The sequence below is a fragment of the Bos indicus genome, chromosome 16 (assembly GCF_029378745.1).
Source record: "Bos indicus isolate NIAB-ARS_2022 breed Sahiwal x Tharparkar chromosome 16, NIAB-ARS_B.indTharparkar_mat_pri_1.0, whole genome shotgun sequence".
In the NCBI taxonomy this organism is placed as follows: domain Eukaryota; kingdom Metazoa; phylum Chordata; class Mammalia; order Artiodactyla; family Bovidae; genus Bos; species Bos indicus.
This window is the reverse complement of record NC_091775.1, coordinates 64,451,510-64,464,680: the sequence shown is the minus strand read 5'-3', so window position 1 is coordinate 64,464,680 and position 13,171 is coordinate 64,451,510. Positions and strand designations below refer to the sequence as shown.

Genomic DNA, 13,171 nt, shown 5'->3' with positions numbered 1-13,171 from the left:
AAATAAGAACGAGACTCAGAGTCAGAAGAGGAACTTACGGTTGCCAGGGGGGAAGGGATAGTTAGGGAGCTCGGGAAGGTCATGTACACACTGCTGTATTTAAAATGGATAACCAGCAAGGACCTACTGTACAGCAAATGGAACTCTGCTCAGTGTTACGTGGCAGCCTAGATGGGTGTGTGCGGGGGTGGTGGTGGTTGGGGTAGAATGGATCCATATACATGTATGGCTGAGTCCCTTTGCTGTTCACCTGAAATTACCACAACATCATTAATCGGCTATACCGTAATACAAAATGAAAAGTTTGAAAAAACTGGGATTGGAGAGTCCTTCAGAAATCAAGAAAGTGTTTTCATTTCCTCTAACCACTTCCAGTAGACAAAGGTCCTGTCTCGACCTCAGTTGCCTTGGAAAGAATGGTCAGGGAGAGCTGAAAGAGATGGAGGGCCACGTGGCTGGGGCCTTGCGGATGTTGAGTCCTGACCGCAAGTGACCCAGGTACAGAGCTGTGTCTGCGCAGTCTCCATTAAAGAGAGTGCATCTGCTCTGGGCTCACGGGGCAAAAATGAGGTCAGGTTCTGTTAAAGCCAGTGCAATTCACAGGCGAGCTCAACTTGCTGGATTGACAGCAACTGTTTAGTCATTACTGAAATTGCAGACATGAACCGACTTACCTGCTGTGAAGAGAATTTGGGATAAACCGTGAACTTCAAAAACTTTCTGCCTGGAAACTGAAGGGGTAACCATGGCAACCGGAGGCAGGTCGAGCTAGGAGAGGGCTCTTCATCTTGAGCAGGGAGCTTTGTGCTCCTGGATTCGCCCCTCTGCGCACCATGCATCAATCCCTTTGTCTCTTTCACTTTCTTTGCTGAATGAAAAAGTACTAGCTCAGGAATCTGGACACCGGGCCCAGGGTGCAGCTGTTTTCAGCTCCAGTGCCCTTAACTAAGTGTCTTACCCACTGCTGTTTTGTTGTCTGCAGAACGGACACTTAAAAGCTCCTTTGGCCTATTCATGGGGATACAGAAAGAACAGGAAGGTTTGAAGAGGTTTTCTGCCTAACCACTATTCTTGTTGTCATGTGGCCATATCCAGGCTGATTCCAGCGTGGCACTACCAAGGATAAGACCGAGGGTTCAATCCATCCGTAAACGCACCTTTATTGCTTGGAGAAAAGCTATCCCAGACACCACCCACGTCCCCATTCGGCAGCTGTGTGATAAGTGTGCACTGGGACAGGGGCGGCACCAGGTCAAAAAATAGCCATCTCCCAGTTAATGCGTCATCGTGTGGACCAAGGACCGTGCTGAGCAGCAGACGTTCAAAAAGGCCTCCTTCCGTGGCCTCCTCCCACGCCTTGCTCATCGCCCTGCCCCACACCAGTCCGGCCCCAGACTTGTGAGAAAGGCAGAACAAGAGCCAAGGTGGGCGAGCCCGGGTGCAGGTGGATCTGGCACCTAAGATGGCACTGCTGCCTCTACCCCTGCGCTCCATGAACCAAGCCTCTAATGGGCTGGGGGGCTGGGGAGGGCTCAGCTCTGGTTTCAGAGTGCATCAGCTTTTGACTTCCTGGGTCAGCTCCCGCAGGCACTGCCTTAAAAAAGGAAACTGCTCTGACAGAAGATCCCCCACGTGGTTCTGATTTGGGCATCATTTCCTGTAGTCATGCCTTGTTTCACAGCCTTCCTTCCCCTTCCCCTCTGTGGTTTTTCGCCTTTCCCTCCCTGACCGGCTTTTCTGGGCCTTCTCATGGGTTCTATCAGGGGAGATCTCTTCTGTGTCCTCTCTTTTCCGACCCTTTACTTCCAGGCCTCATTGAGAAATAGCAACTCTCAAATGCCCCTTGTGAAATAAACACCTAAACTCCCAGAGTCACAAAAAATGTGCTATTGAGGCTTATCCTTTTTGTCTAGCAACCTTTGTATCCCTACTAAGTAAATATGAGAGTGAAGACTGACTGAGTGCTGACTATGAGTTGAGTGCTGTCCCAAGCACCTTCTGGGTGTGGTCACAGGTGCTGCATCTCCCAGATTTCCTTCTGGGACCAGACCCCCATTCCCCAGTGTGCTGGCTGCTGTAGTCACAGCAGTCTCTCTCAGTTGCTGCCTTGACAGAGGGAATTGCATGGTTTAAAATGAGGTAGTCCAATGAACCGGTGACATGGGGTGCAAAGGCCTGCCCCTTGCTTCAGTGGGGGACTTCTCAGAAGGGCCATCCCACTCCAGAGCATCCCCTGGGACCCACTTTGGCATTTGCTTCCTCCCTCTGCCCGGCCCTGTTTCTCTCCCACCCTCTTAGTTCCCAGAACTCTCCCCAGCGAGTCTCTGCCTCAGAGGAACCGAGTTTCCTGTTTCCTAGAGAATTCAAACTAAGAATTAAATGTATTTAGTCCTCACAACAACTTTATGAAATAAGTACATGATTTATTCTAGAGGCAAGGAAACAGAGGCATGGAATGGTTAAGAAGCCTGCCTAAGGTCTCCCATCAGTAAATGGAAGAGCCCAGATTTGAAACTGAAAAATGTGGATCTTACACTCAGGTGCAGGCTCTTTTGCATTGCATTGCAGGTGGATTCTTTACCACTGAGCCATCGGGGAAGCCCTCAGGTGCAGCCTCTTAATAGCAATCCCAAAGGGAAGTATCAGAAAATGGGGAAACTGGGGAGAGAGGCAGGGCATTTATTACCTGTATCTCAGAGATGAAGATGCTGAACTAGCTAACAACTGCTTAAAGGCAGGATCATTCATTAGTTACCGAAGTGTTGGGATTTGAAGAGGACCAGCAGAAAAAGTATGGTAAGTTCATATTTGAATTCCGGGAGAACACTCACTGTGTGACTTTGAGCAAATCATTCAACCTGAGTCTTAGTAATAAGTACATAGTAGATGCTCAATAAAGCCAGCACCCACCTCCCCACAAACACACACACTTTTTGTCTGCTCTTTCTAACTCTGATCTTGAGCAAGTCTTTTTAACGTTCTGACTCAAGTTTCTCCGTCTATAAAATGAGGTGATGACGACAAAGGGCTTATTTGGTTGACCCGAGGCCATCTGGGTAAGAATACAGTAAATGGAAGTTATCAGTATTACCATGATGCTGTGCTGTCGGGCTTGCACCGTATGCTCGGGTCGTTAGGGCCGAACAGGCTCAGGCTGGAGCTGTGATCGACATCAGATGTACTCCCCTCATCCACCACCCCCACGCAAATTCTCCTGGCATTGCTGAGTTGGTTTCCTGCTTTTACTAGCGGCCGGCGGTTTTTTTTTTTTTTCCCTACTAAACTGGGTGCGCGCGTCTCATCTCGGTGTGACTTCTCTGCCGCTTCTCCTCCCCACACCGGCGGCCGCTAGGAGGAGGGGGCAGCCCCGTGAGCACCCCCGCGGGGCGAAGGTTGCACCCGGCGAGGGCGCATCCTGGGTCGGGCGCCCCGCCCCGTCGAGCTCCAGGCCCCGCCTCCGCCTTCGCCCGCTCTCAGTATCGCTCTCCGATTGGTCGGCAGCGCGCAGCCTCTCCGCCCCCTACAAGGGAATAAAAGCTGCTGGCTCCGCGACTCCCGAGTAGTAAACCCAGACAGGCGCTGGCCGCCTTTCATCTGTATTCGCCTTCTGCGGTGCCCGCTGGAGCCCGCTACCATCGTCCCCAAGACGTGCTGCCCTGCATCCGTAGCCATGTGTCGGACCCTGGCCGCCTTCCCCACCTCCTGCCTGGAGAGGTAAGAGCAGCTTCTCCAGATGCCTGGGGAAAGAAGAAGTCCCACCAACCTTAGGGAGTGAAGCAGAAAGCTTGCAGACCTGTGTGGTCTGGAGAACAGGATGAAAATGACTTCAGAGGTAGAGGTCAAATTGGTTCCACGTTCTCAGATGCCTCTCTTAGAGTCTCAGGGAAGGATGGGTGACGGGAACCGAGAAGGCAAAGCCAAGGGAAGCAGGGGGACCACTGTTTACTGCCATTCCCCATCATTCCTCTGCCAAGTGGCAGTTCTACTGCAGGAAGACTGTAGTGGCATCACCAGGCAAAACTGAGTCTTCCCTAGTTTCTTAAGCACTTGGTTTTCATTCTGAGTTACAGATCTAAGGGCATGGCCTCCTCTGATCCTGGAAATACAGGGAACTGTTTTTCAGGCCCTCAGCGAGGGACGTCCCCACTTCCCAGGGAGCTATACACCCACTCCAATCCTTGCTGGAGTCGGTGGCTGGGAAGGAAAAAGTAAAGATGAAGGCAGAAATCAGCTTCCACACAGCTCCGAAAATATTTGTGACAAGCCTAGAGAGTACTGAATTACCTTCTGCTAAGTCAACAGGCACAAAAAGCGTGACCTAAGTGGGGAAAAAGCCCATATGTGCTATACTGCAAACCCCCAAACTGTAAGACAGTCAAGTCACGGCTCAAATATTGCTTTAATTGTTTCTGGGCTCATGATACTGATGAGAGAGGTGAAGTGTAAGCCCTGGGAACAGCTATGGGTTCCCAGAAACACTCAGGCTTGGAATTTGGGTGGCACAAACCTGTGCTCTTCTGGGGCTTCATGGATCTCTCTGCCCTGGCTGAACAAGGAGAGAATCCTCATGAACTCATGCTTTGCCTTCCAGAGCCAAAGAATTCAAGACACGGCTGGGGATCTTTCTTCATAAGTCAGAACTGGGCTCTGATACCGGGAGTGTTGGCAAGTTCGAGTGGGGCAGTAAACACAGCAAAGAAGGGTAAGTCCCGCCGACCAGCCCGGAGCCCCTAGAGGGAAGGAGCCAGATTTAGGAAGGGAGCCCTGAGAAGGAAAATACTAGGAGACATTAGGACATACCATCGTGGACCTTGGCGACCTCTTCCTAGAGATTGTAATGGAACTTCTTGCTGGTCTGCTGTGGCTGGCTGGCTCATGGGTGACTGGGTGGATGGCTCCAGCCTTCTAAGTCCACCAACAAATGAAGATACCCAGGGTTGGAATGTCTAGTTACCGGATTCTCCCATCTGGAGATGCCATTGCGTGTGTGACCAGGGCAAGGGCAGGGCCCAAGGCCACTGGACTCTGCTGCTACTTGCGTGCAGTTTACTGGGAAGCCGTGTTATATTGACCATCAACTGTGCCAGGTGCTGTGCTGGTCTCTGGGGTTGTGGGTAGGCATAATCTCTATTCAGGAGACCCTTATTTCCTTGGGAAAGTGTACAAAACAAACTGAGAGGGGAATCGGAGGAATTTTGGACAGCAAAAACACAGTCTTAGATATTTACTGAGGGCCGGAAGGTCCCTGCTTGGGTTTCTGGTTACTAGACACAACCATTTCCCTAAACCTCAGCAAAAAGTTGGGGAGTTTGAGGAGTCAGCTCCGGTAATTTTACTGAGCAAGCCTCCGTGTGAATTATACAACTTCAGAGTTCTGGCTAGGATTTGTGCTGTGTATTAGTTTGTTGTTGTTTTTAAAATTAAAATCTTGCCCCCCTCCCTTTTTTTTAGCAAAAACTTCTCAGAAGATGTGCTGGGATGGAAAGAGTCATTTGACTTGCTGCTGAGCAGTAAAAGTGAGTTGTGTCTGTTGTGTCTGTCTGTGGGTGGCACACGGGTGGCACATGGGTACCCATGTGCCGCAGAGCCAGCCTGAGGATGCTGAGAACATGGGCAAAATAATAGTAATAGTAGTAATAATCCCCTAGTGTGTCAGCCTCTATCCAGAATACAAAGGCAGGTCCTTGTTTGAGAAAATTACATCCCCAAAATAGAGCCATTAACTACAATTGCTGTCTTTTCTTCTTTTATTCCCGGCTGGCTGTCCCCGCTGTCTGACCTGTCTCTTCCTCTCTCCCTGCAACCCCAGATGGAGTGGCCGCCTTCCACGCCTTCCTGAAGACAGAGTTCAGCGAGGAGAACCTGGAGTTCTGGCTGGCCTGTGAGGAGTTCAAGAAGCTCCGGTCCGCTACCAAGCTGGGATCCCGGGCTCACCGGATCTTTGAGGAGTTCATCTGCAGTGAAGCCCCCAAAGAGGTCAGAGCCATGACACATTCCAGGGATCCTGCAGACCCTGCCTGCTCCTTCCCCACTGAGAACTGGGGATGATCAGGGGCCAGTAAGGGAAGGGCCAAGTTTAGAAGCAGAGTGGCCTTATCTGACACAGGAGGCTGGAGATCAAAAAAGCCAGGCTCCAGGTCACCCCTGGGTACCATTACCCTCAGAGTCACAATGGGACTGGAGGGGTTGGCAGGGGTTTTGGCTTCTGTCGACACCCACCTTTGTAAACTAAGCCCTTTTTAGAGACTCAGAATACTTAACACAACTGCGGAGACAGGTCATTTTAGGATAACCTGACTCACTCACTCAGGTCTGTGGTTGGTGACCCTTTCAACCTTCCCTCTGGTCTCTACCGTGTTTGATAAGGAAGATGACGCCACCTCTTGGAGAGAAGGAAGTAATGGCTTGCCTTTGTATCTTATTTTGTATTATTTTCTGAGCATTTTTATTTCTCCCATAAAGATATGTTGGGCACCAGTTACATGCAAGGCACATTTATAGTCATCAAGGATATGGCAGTGAACACAAAGCCTCTACCCCAGTGAGAGAAGATGACAATAACCAGTTAAATAAATATTTCCAGGGGGTGATCTGTGCTCTGATAAAAAGAAAGCAGGCTATGAGAGGGAGTACCAGGGTACAGGGTTGGAGGATGTAACACAGGAAACAGAAAATACAAAGATCAAAGAGTGCCTTTGTGATCACAGGCCAGCAAGTGGGCCCGTGTGGAGCAGGAAGTGAGAGAGAGTGGGAGGTGATGTCACACAGGTGGCAGGCGGCCAGGTGCTGGCCCAGGTAGCCTTGTGGGCTCAGCACCCGTGTCGGCCTTTTCTTGGAGTGATGGGGAACAACAGAACTGCCAGAAAACTGACTTGTGTTTTATAAGGCTCTCTTTGCTGCTGGGTGGAGAACAGACCCTGGGGTTCAGGGGAGGAGAGAGAGACCCAATAGCAGGTGCTGGCACTAGCCTAGGAGAGAGGTGGCAATGACTTGAACCTGGGTTGTCACAGAGAAACAGGTGAAAAGAGGGTGGATCTGTACCCATTCGTAACATCTCCTGGGTTGTTCTGAGAGACAGGAGGGTAGAAGGGAGGACAGGCCCAGAGCTGAAAAGCCCACTGATGGTCAACTCAGCAGAGCCCCAGTTCCTGGTTCAGAATCCAGTGCTTCTTCCACTGCCCCCTGCCAGTCCTCCCAGGCCTGCCAGCCCCCTCACCCTGGCTCTGAGCCCCCCATTCACCCACATGCTTGTCCTGCTTCCCACAGGTGAATATAGACCACGAGACCAGGGAGCTGACCAGGACGAACCTGCAGGCCGCCACAGCCGTGTGCTTCGACGCGGCGCAGTGGAAGGTGCGAGCCCTGATGGAGAAGGACTCCTACCCGCGCTTCCTGAAGTCCCCCGCTTACCGGGACCTGGCCACGCAAGCCACAGCCGCCTCTGCCTCCCCGTCCAGCAGCAGCCCAGCTGAGCCCTTGCACACCTGAGCCTCAGGGCCTGGAAGGAGCCAGCCGGGCAGAGAGATTGAGTCACCCACCCCCGAGGTGCTGTCCCCATGGGGAGGCAGGTTCTGCAAAGCAAGAGAGGACAGCGAAGGAAAAAGCTGACCCGGTGACACCCTCACTTCCAGATCCTTGGGACTGAATTCCATGCGTGAGAGGGTCACCCCACTTCTAGGACCTGTGGACCAGGGCTGAAGATAAGGGTTGTATGGGGCTTTCAAGGGCGGGAAGAATGATGGTGCAAGAGTCATCATTGGCTCTGGCCATTCTCAACAGGACAAGGGATATTCCCAGGGGACTTTGCAAAATGCATGGATAAAGGGGAACTTGAAAATGAGGGAGAGAAAGACAACCAGGTTAGCCAGTTTTGCTTGTCGAACGGTTGACCTGTTTTCCTAATTTCCAGACTGTCCTGGGCATGAAGGGAGCCATGAATGTGGAGTCTTCCCATCTTGTCCTCCTCACCTGTCTCTGGGCTACTGGTGGTGGTGGGTGGTGGTGGGGGTCCCCTAGCTTGCACTTCTCAACACTTCTGTGTCCAGCCTGGCAGTCTTGTCAAGGCCAGAAAACCAATGTGATGCTTACCCCGAATGAGATATTTACCTCAAAAACTGGCTTTCAAGCCCCTCTCCAAATCAGTAGAGAGGCCTGAAAACAGGCCATCTTGCCCATGCGAAATGAACCTTGGTGCTCTTGGTGGGCTCTTGCGGGGGCCTCTGACTCCATGTGTGCTGCCGGGTCCACCTGTGAGCAGGACCTGCTGAGAGCCTCTTGCTGGGATGTGCCCCCTCTTAGCTCTCAGCTGCCTGGAGCAAGACGTGGGGCCTCTTGGTGAGCAGCTTTAGTCCAGCCCTTATGCTGGGCAGGGTGGAATGAGGGAGAAAGAGCTCCTGGGAGACAAACCTCATGGCAGTTCCAGAAAGTCCTGTTTAAATGAAGCTAATATTTTATTTTTGTGAGGAGAAGAACAGGGAAAAAGAGATTCCCCAGGATGGAAGGGGAACCTTGTGTTTCTTTCCTGTGGATTGCGGGGGTGTACTCACTGGGGGTGTCCATGGAAATGAGGCAGGGACCTTGATGAACTTGGACAGCCTGTAGAAGCTGGGAATGAAACTGGGGTGGAGAGAGGCTGCTGGCAAGAGCAGGACTAGGGGGAATCAGAACCTGCTTGTCACCCCAGGGCATCACCAAACACCCATTCCCTGGTGGGACTTCTGCCCCGGCTGGGCTGGGGAGGTGAATTAACCAGGCAGCCCCTCTTGCCCCCAGGGAATCCACACTGTTCTCTCTGCGCTAGGAGCTCCTCCAGGAGAAAAGTATTTAAGCCTAACATATTGTTGGTTTTGTGACAATGGTCATGGCACATTATTTTTTATTTCTGTTGTCGTGTTGTTGCTATTATTATTTATTGTCATTTGCGTGTCTGCCTCTCCTGGAGAATCCACAGGAGCTGGTAGCCTGGCTGTCTCCCTCTTTCCAGCAGATGCTACCTCTTGAAGTGCTGGGAACCTCTTGGCGCCTGCCAGGAACTCCTCGCCCTTTAAATATTTATTTATTGTTGACCATGGGAGCTGGTTTCCTAAATGTGAATGATGTACTTATTCAACCCCCGTTTTCCTATTGCAGCATGTTATTTTATTGTGAAATAAAAATAAAACCCAAACACGAGATCGATCCTGTCTGCAAGGGCCGTATGGTCAGGGGAAGAGGGAAGGGAAGTGCTCAGGGCGGGGGGTGCCTTGTGGGAGAGCTGGTCTCCGGAAATGTCACAGGACACACGGGGAAGCTTGCCGGTGTGTGGGCAGAGGTGCACATCCAAGGCCCGAGTTTGCCTGGTGACTGGTTCTAACAGTGGCCTCCAGGATGGTAACTTCCTTCAGCTGGTGATGGCCCAGCTTGTTGGGGGCCGGCGTGAGGCACTCCGCCCGTGGCAAAGGTCATGAGGAAGGAGGCTCGACATACGCAAAGGCGGGATTGGGCCTCAGGAGTCCCCCTGGAAATCCTCGAGCATCTACCCCGATAACCAGAGCCTGCCTACTTTACTACTTTGTGCTCTCACCCACACCTCTGACTTTACCACCTCTTTCTGAGAAGGAATTAACTCAGAGCTCCAGTTAATAATAATTCCTGGGCGTGACAGGAGTGTTTCAACTTACAAACTCTTCTGAAGGTTCTCTAGCCTGCCTGACAGGCTTGTCCGGCCACATGTGATTGCTCACAGCCTCCCAACCGTGAGAGGCACGAGATGCTTTAAACCTTCTAAAAACAGGTTCTTTAGAGAAGTTAGAAAATTATTAGTATAAGTATAGTGGGCTGATTAGAAATTGTATTGGTGAAGGGTTTTTCATTTGTTGAGCCAATGTTTGTTGCTAAGTCTCCACATCCCCTGCCCTTATACACATTAATGAATGTATAGAAGAAATAAGTATTAACCTTTGATATTAATCACGTTGGACCTTAGGCTAAGTAAATTCTTTCCTTAATTAAAACCCACTACACCCTCACCCTATAAGAATGTAACTTTATCTGGTACCTTCGGAAGGTGGAGTCTGTTTTAAGAATAATCACTCCTGGAGGAATAAGTGTTGACTAACCACTGTCACAAGGAGAGGGTCATAAATTGTCAGCAGGCCCCCCTGGCCAGAAGATGATGTAACACCCCTAAGACCTCTGTATACATTTGTATGAAGCACCTGACTTTAATAAAAGTCAGGACTGCTATCCCCACGTGACTTTTGTATAACATCTCAGTGTATAAAAACAGACTCTGGAAAATAAAGAATTGAGATCAGTTCCTTGAAAGACTGGTCTCCCCATGTTGCTCTCTCTCTCAAACTCTGGTTGAGTCTCCATCTGGAGTGCGGAGCCTGCCATGCTTACTAATTATGCTTGGGCTTCTAAGATCCGACCGGGGAGGCCTCAGTGTCTCCTGTCCTTCGGGAGAATGGAAGGACGCCTGCGGCCTACGTAAGTGGTGCAAGCTTCTTGTCTTGAAGTTTTATTGGTTTCCCGCGTAAACCAAGCTACTCAGCCTCTTTTCTCCACTGAATTTTCCTGCTGAGCTATCCTCATTCTATTACTCTTTATATCTTTGATGAATATTTAAATTAAGTCACCGACGCCATCTCCCCTTATCAGGATACCCTGGATCAGCCGGGGCTGGACCCTGGCACCAGCTCATGTCAAGCTGTTGTGTCCTGTTGATGGTGAGCCTAGCCTGGGACCTGGGACGCTTTGCAGCAAGGCTGCAATGCTTGTACCTGGATACACGTTGAGCAACAAAACACAAAGGCACTGTGGGACTCAACCGTGTGCATGCACAGCTGGGGCAAATTCTGTACTCAAAAGATACAAAGAGACCAAAAAACACAACTGCCACTTTTGAGCAGCCTAGAGTAAAAATAGGGTACTGCACAGGCACCCTGCACACAACACCACCTAAGGGGTGGACAGAACACCTAGGCTACCCCTCCTGCCTAAGCCTGAACAACACTCCACCCTCCCCTCACAAAGGAACCAGCTCCCACTCCTCAGGGAGCGAGCAAGCAAGGGAACCTGCTGTTTGCTCTTGCTCCCCACTGCTGCAGCAGCGGCCTCAGTTGAGCCGTGCCTGAATTGTCTGGCTGCCAGTGAATTTCTATTGATTGGGGAAGGCCAAGAACCCTGGCTGGTAACAGTCGGACCCGGCTCAGCTGTCATTGCAGAGCCCATCTCCTCTGTCCACCTGACCCAACATGAGCTGTTCCCGGTTCTTGGAACAGCAAGGGGTGGCTTGCCCTGGCCAAGTCACCGCACATTATCAGTTGCAGGGGTTGGGGGGGCACTTCTGTGCCATTTTCACCTTTGCCCATTTCCAATTTGCATTAGTGTACTTTTGGGCTTCCTTCATAGCTCAGTTGGTAAAGAATCCAGCTACAATGCGGGAGACCTGGGTTCGATCCCTGGGAAAATCCCCTGGAGAAGGGAAGAGCTACCCACTCCAGTACTCTGGTCTGGAGAATTCCATGGACTGTATAGTCCATGGGGTCACAAAGAGTTGACATGACTGAATGACTTTCACTTCACTATGAATTCAAGGAATCAGCATTCCTTATAATTTCATAGACATCTCTGAGATGAACTTTGGGAAGCAACGTGATGCTTGGGACTACTCCATTCCCGGGGAAGAGAAGGAGCAGTTTGCACTGGGTTAGAAAGAACTTGGCCTTAGGCTTGCAAGGATCAAATCTGCTCTTCCTCTGCCAGTCACCTCCTTGTTCTCCCCAAATTCCTCTCTAAGTTGAATTATCTGTTTATATGCAAATCTAGGCTTTATATTGACTTTTATTTCTCCCTCATTGTTAGTCTTCAGAGAAAGCAATGGCACCCCACTCCAGTACTCTTGCCTGGAAAATCCCAGAGACGGGGGAGCCTGGTGGGCTGCTGTCTATGGGGTCACACAGAGTCGGACACGACTGAAGTGAGGGGGCAGCAGCAGTGTTGTTAGTCTGAGTAAAGTGACCAGACTTCAGGTACATTAAGTAGAAAAGCCCATGGAATCATATTTGAAGCCCAGATCTAAGGGGCAGTTGTGTGTGTGATGCCAGGAGGGATTCTGAGGTTAACAGTCAGAAAGGAAGATGGGAACAAACACCAGGGCCGGCCCTGATCTCGTTTAGTCCAATGACAGCTCTGTGAGGTTGGTGTGATAACCCTCTGATACAGACAGGGAAACTGAAGCTCCTAGGGGTGGGGTCTGGGGGAACATGCCCAGGGAAGCCAGTTTGAGAGAGGGGCAGAGATGAGATCTGAATACAATTAAACCAAGGGGGGTGGGGTGGGAAGTCCAGTCTGTGAGAGATGGTCAAGGGATATGATGCATGAGGGAAGAAAAAAATGGTACCCAGAGAGTCAGGAACCTTGTCTCCATTACTTTTCTTCCACCTTTTTGTCTTTTTTTTTTCTTTTTAGAACATGCATTTATTGTATCTAGTGCATCCTGCATGCCTGGCAGAAAACCAAAAATAGCTGTAACTGTAGGTGGCCTCAGTTAATGGTGGATGGGGATTCTGGGTAAGTTCAGACAAGGGCACAAATGTGTATTTTCTGATGCAGTATAGGCTTCCCAGTTGGCACAGTGGTAAAGAATCTGCCTGCCAATGCAGGAGACTCGGGTTGAGATCCTGGATTGGGAAGATCCAATGGAAGAGGAAATGGAAACCCACTCTAGTATTCTTGCCCGGGAAATCCCATGGACAGTGGAGATTTGTGGGCTACCATGCATGGCGTTGCAAAGTCAGACACGACTAAAATGACTGAGCATGCATGTATGGCTGCCAGTAGGAAATGGTGGGTGTGGTCGGCGAATGGTAGAGCAATGAATGGGAGGAGATGGACTTCCAGGGACTGAGGTGGGTACTAGCAGGCTCCTCATCCAGTAAGTCCATCCTCAAGGCTTGTTGCCCTCTCCTAGCCCTTCTTCACATACAGGATGGTCTTGAAGCCCATGGTGTAGCCTCAGGGTGGTAGATACTCATTAGAGATAAAGAAGACTCTTGGCTGACCTTGGAGACCAATGGCTCTTGGTCTTCCAGGTGTCAGGCATAGACCAAACACGGGACCCCTGTTGTATTGGTTCTCAGAGTGTTTAAGAGATTTCTTGAAAATCTTGCAGCCAGCAAGAAGTCTC

General features: G+C 50.6%; 1 protein-coding gene across 1 annotated transcript; it reads left to right on the top strand.

Annotated features, from left to right (window-relative positions):
- Window positions 1–3,548: 3,548 nt before the first annotated feature.
- On the top strand, window positions 3,549–9,177 carry RGS16 (regulator of G protein signaling 16). The gene is made up of 5 exons (XM_019976825.2): window positions 3,549–3,714; window positions 4,592–4,702; window positions 5,452–5,516; window positions 5,810–5,976; window positions 7,267–9,177. Exons 1-5 carry the CDS (start codon window positions 3,671–3,673, stop codon window positions 7,486–7,488), a joined length of 609 nt encoding a protein of 202 aa, XP_019832384.1. The 5' UTR covers window positions 3,549–3,670; the 3' UTR covers window positions 7,489–9,177.
- The last annotated feature ends 3,994 nt before the right edge of the window (window positions 9,178–13,171 follow it).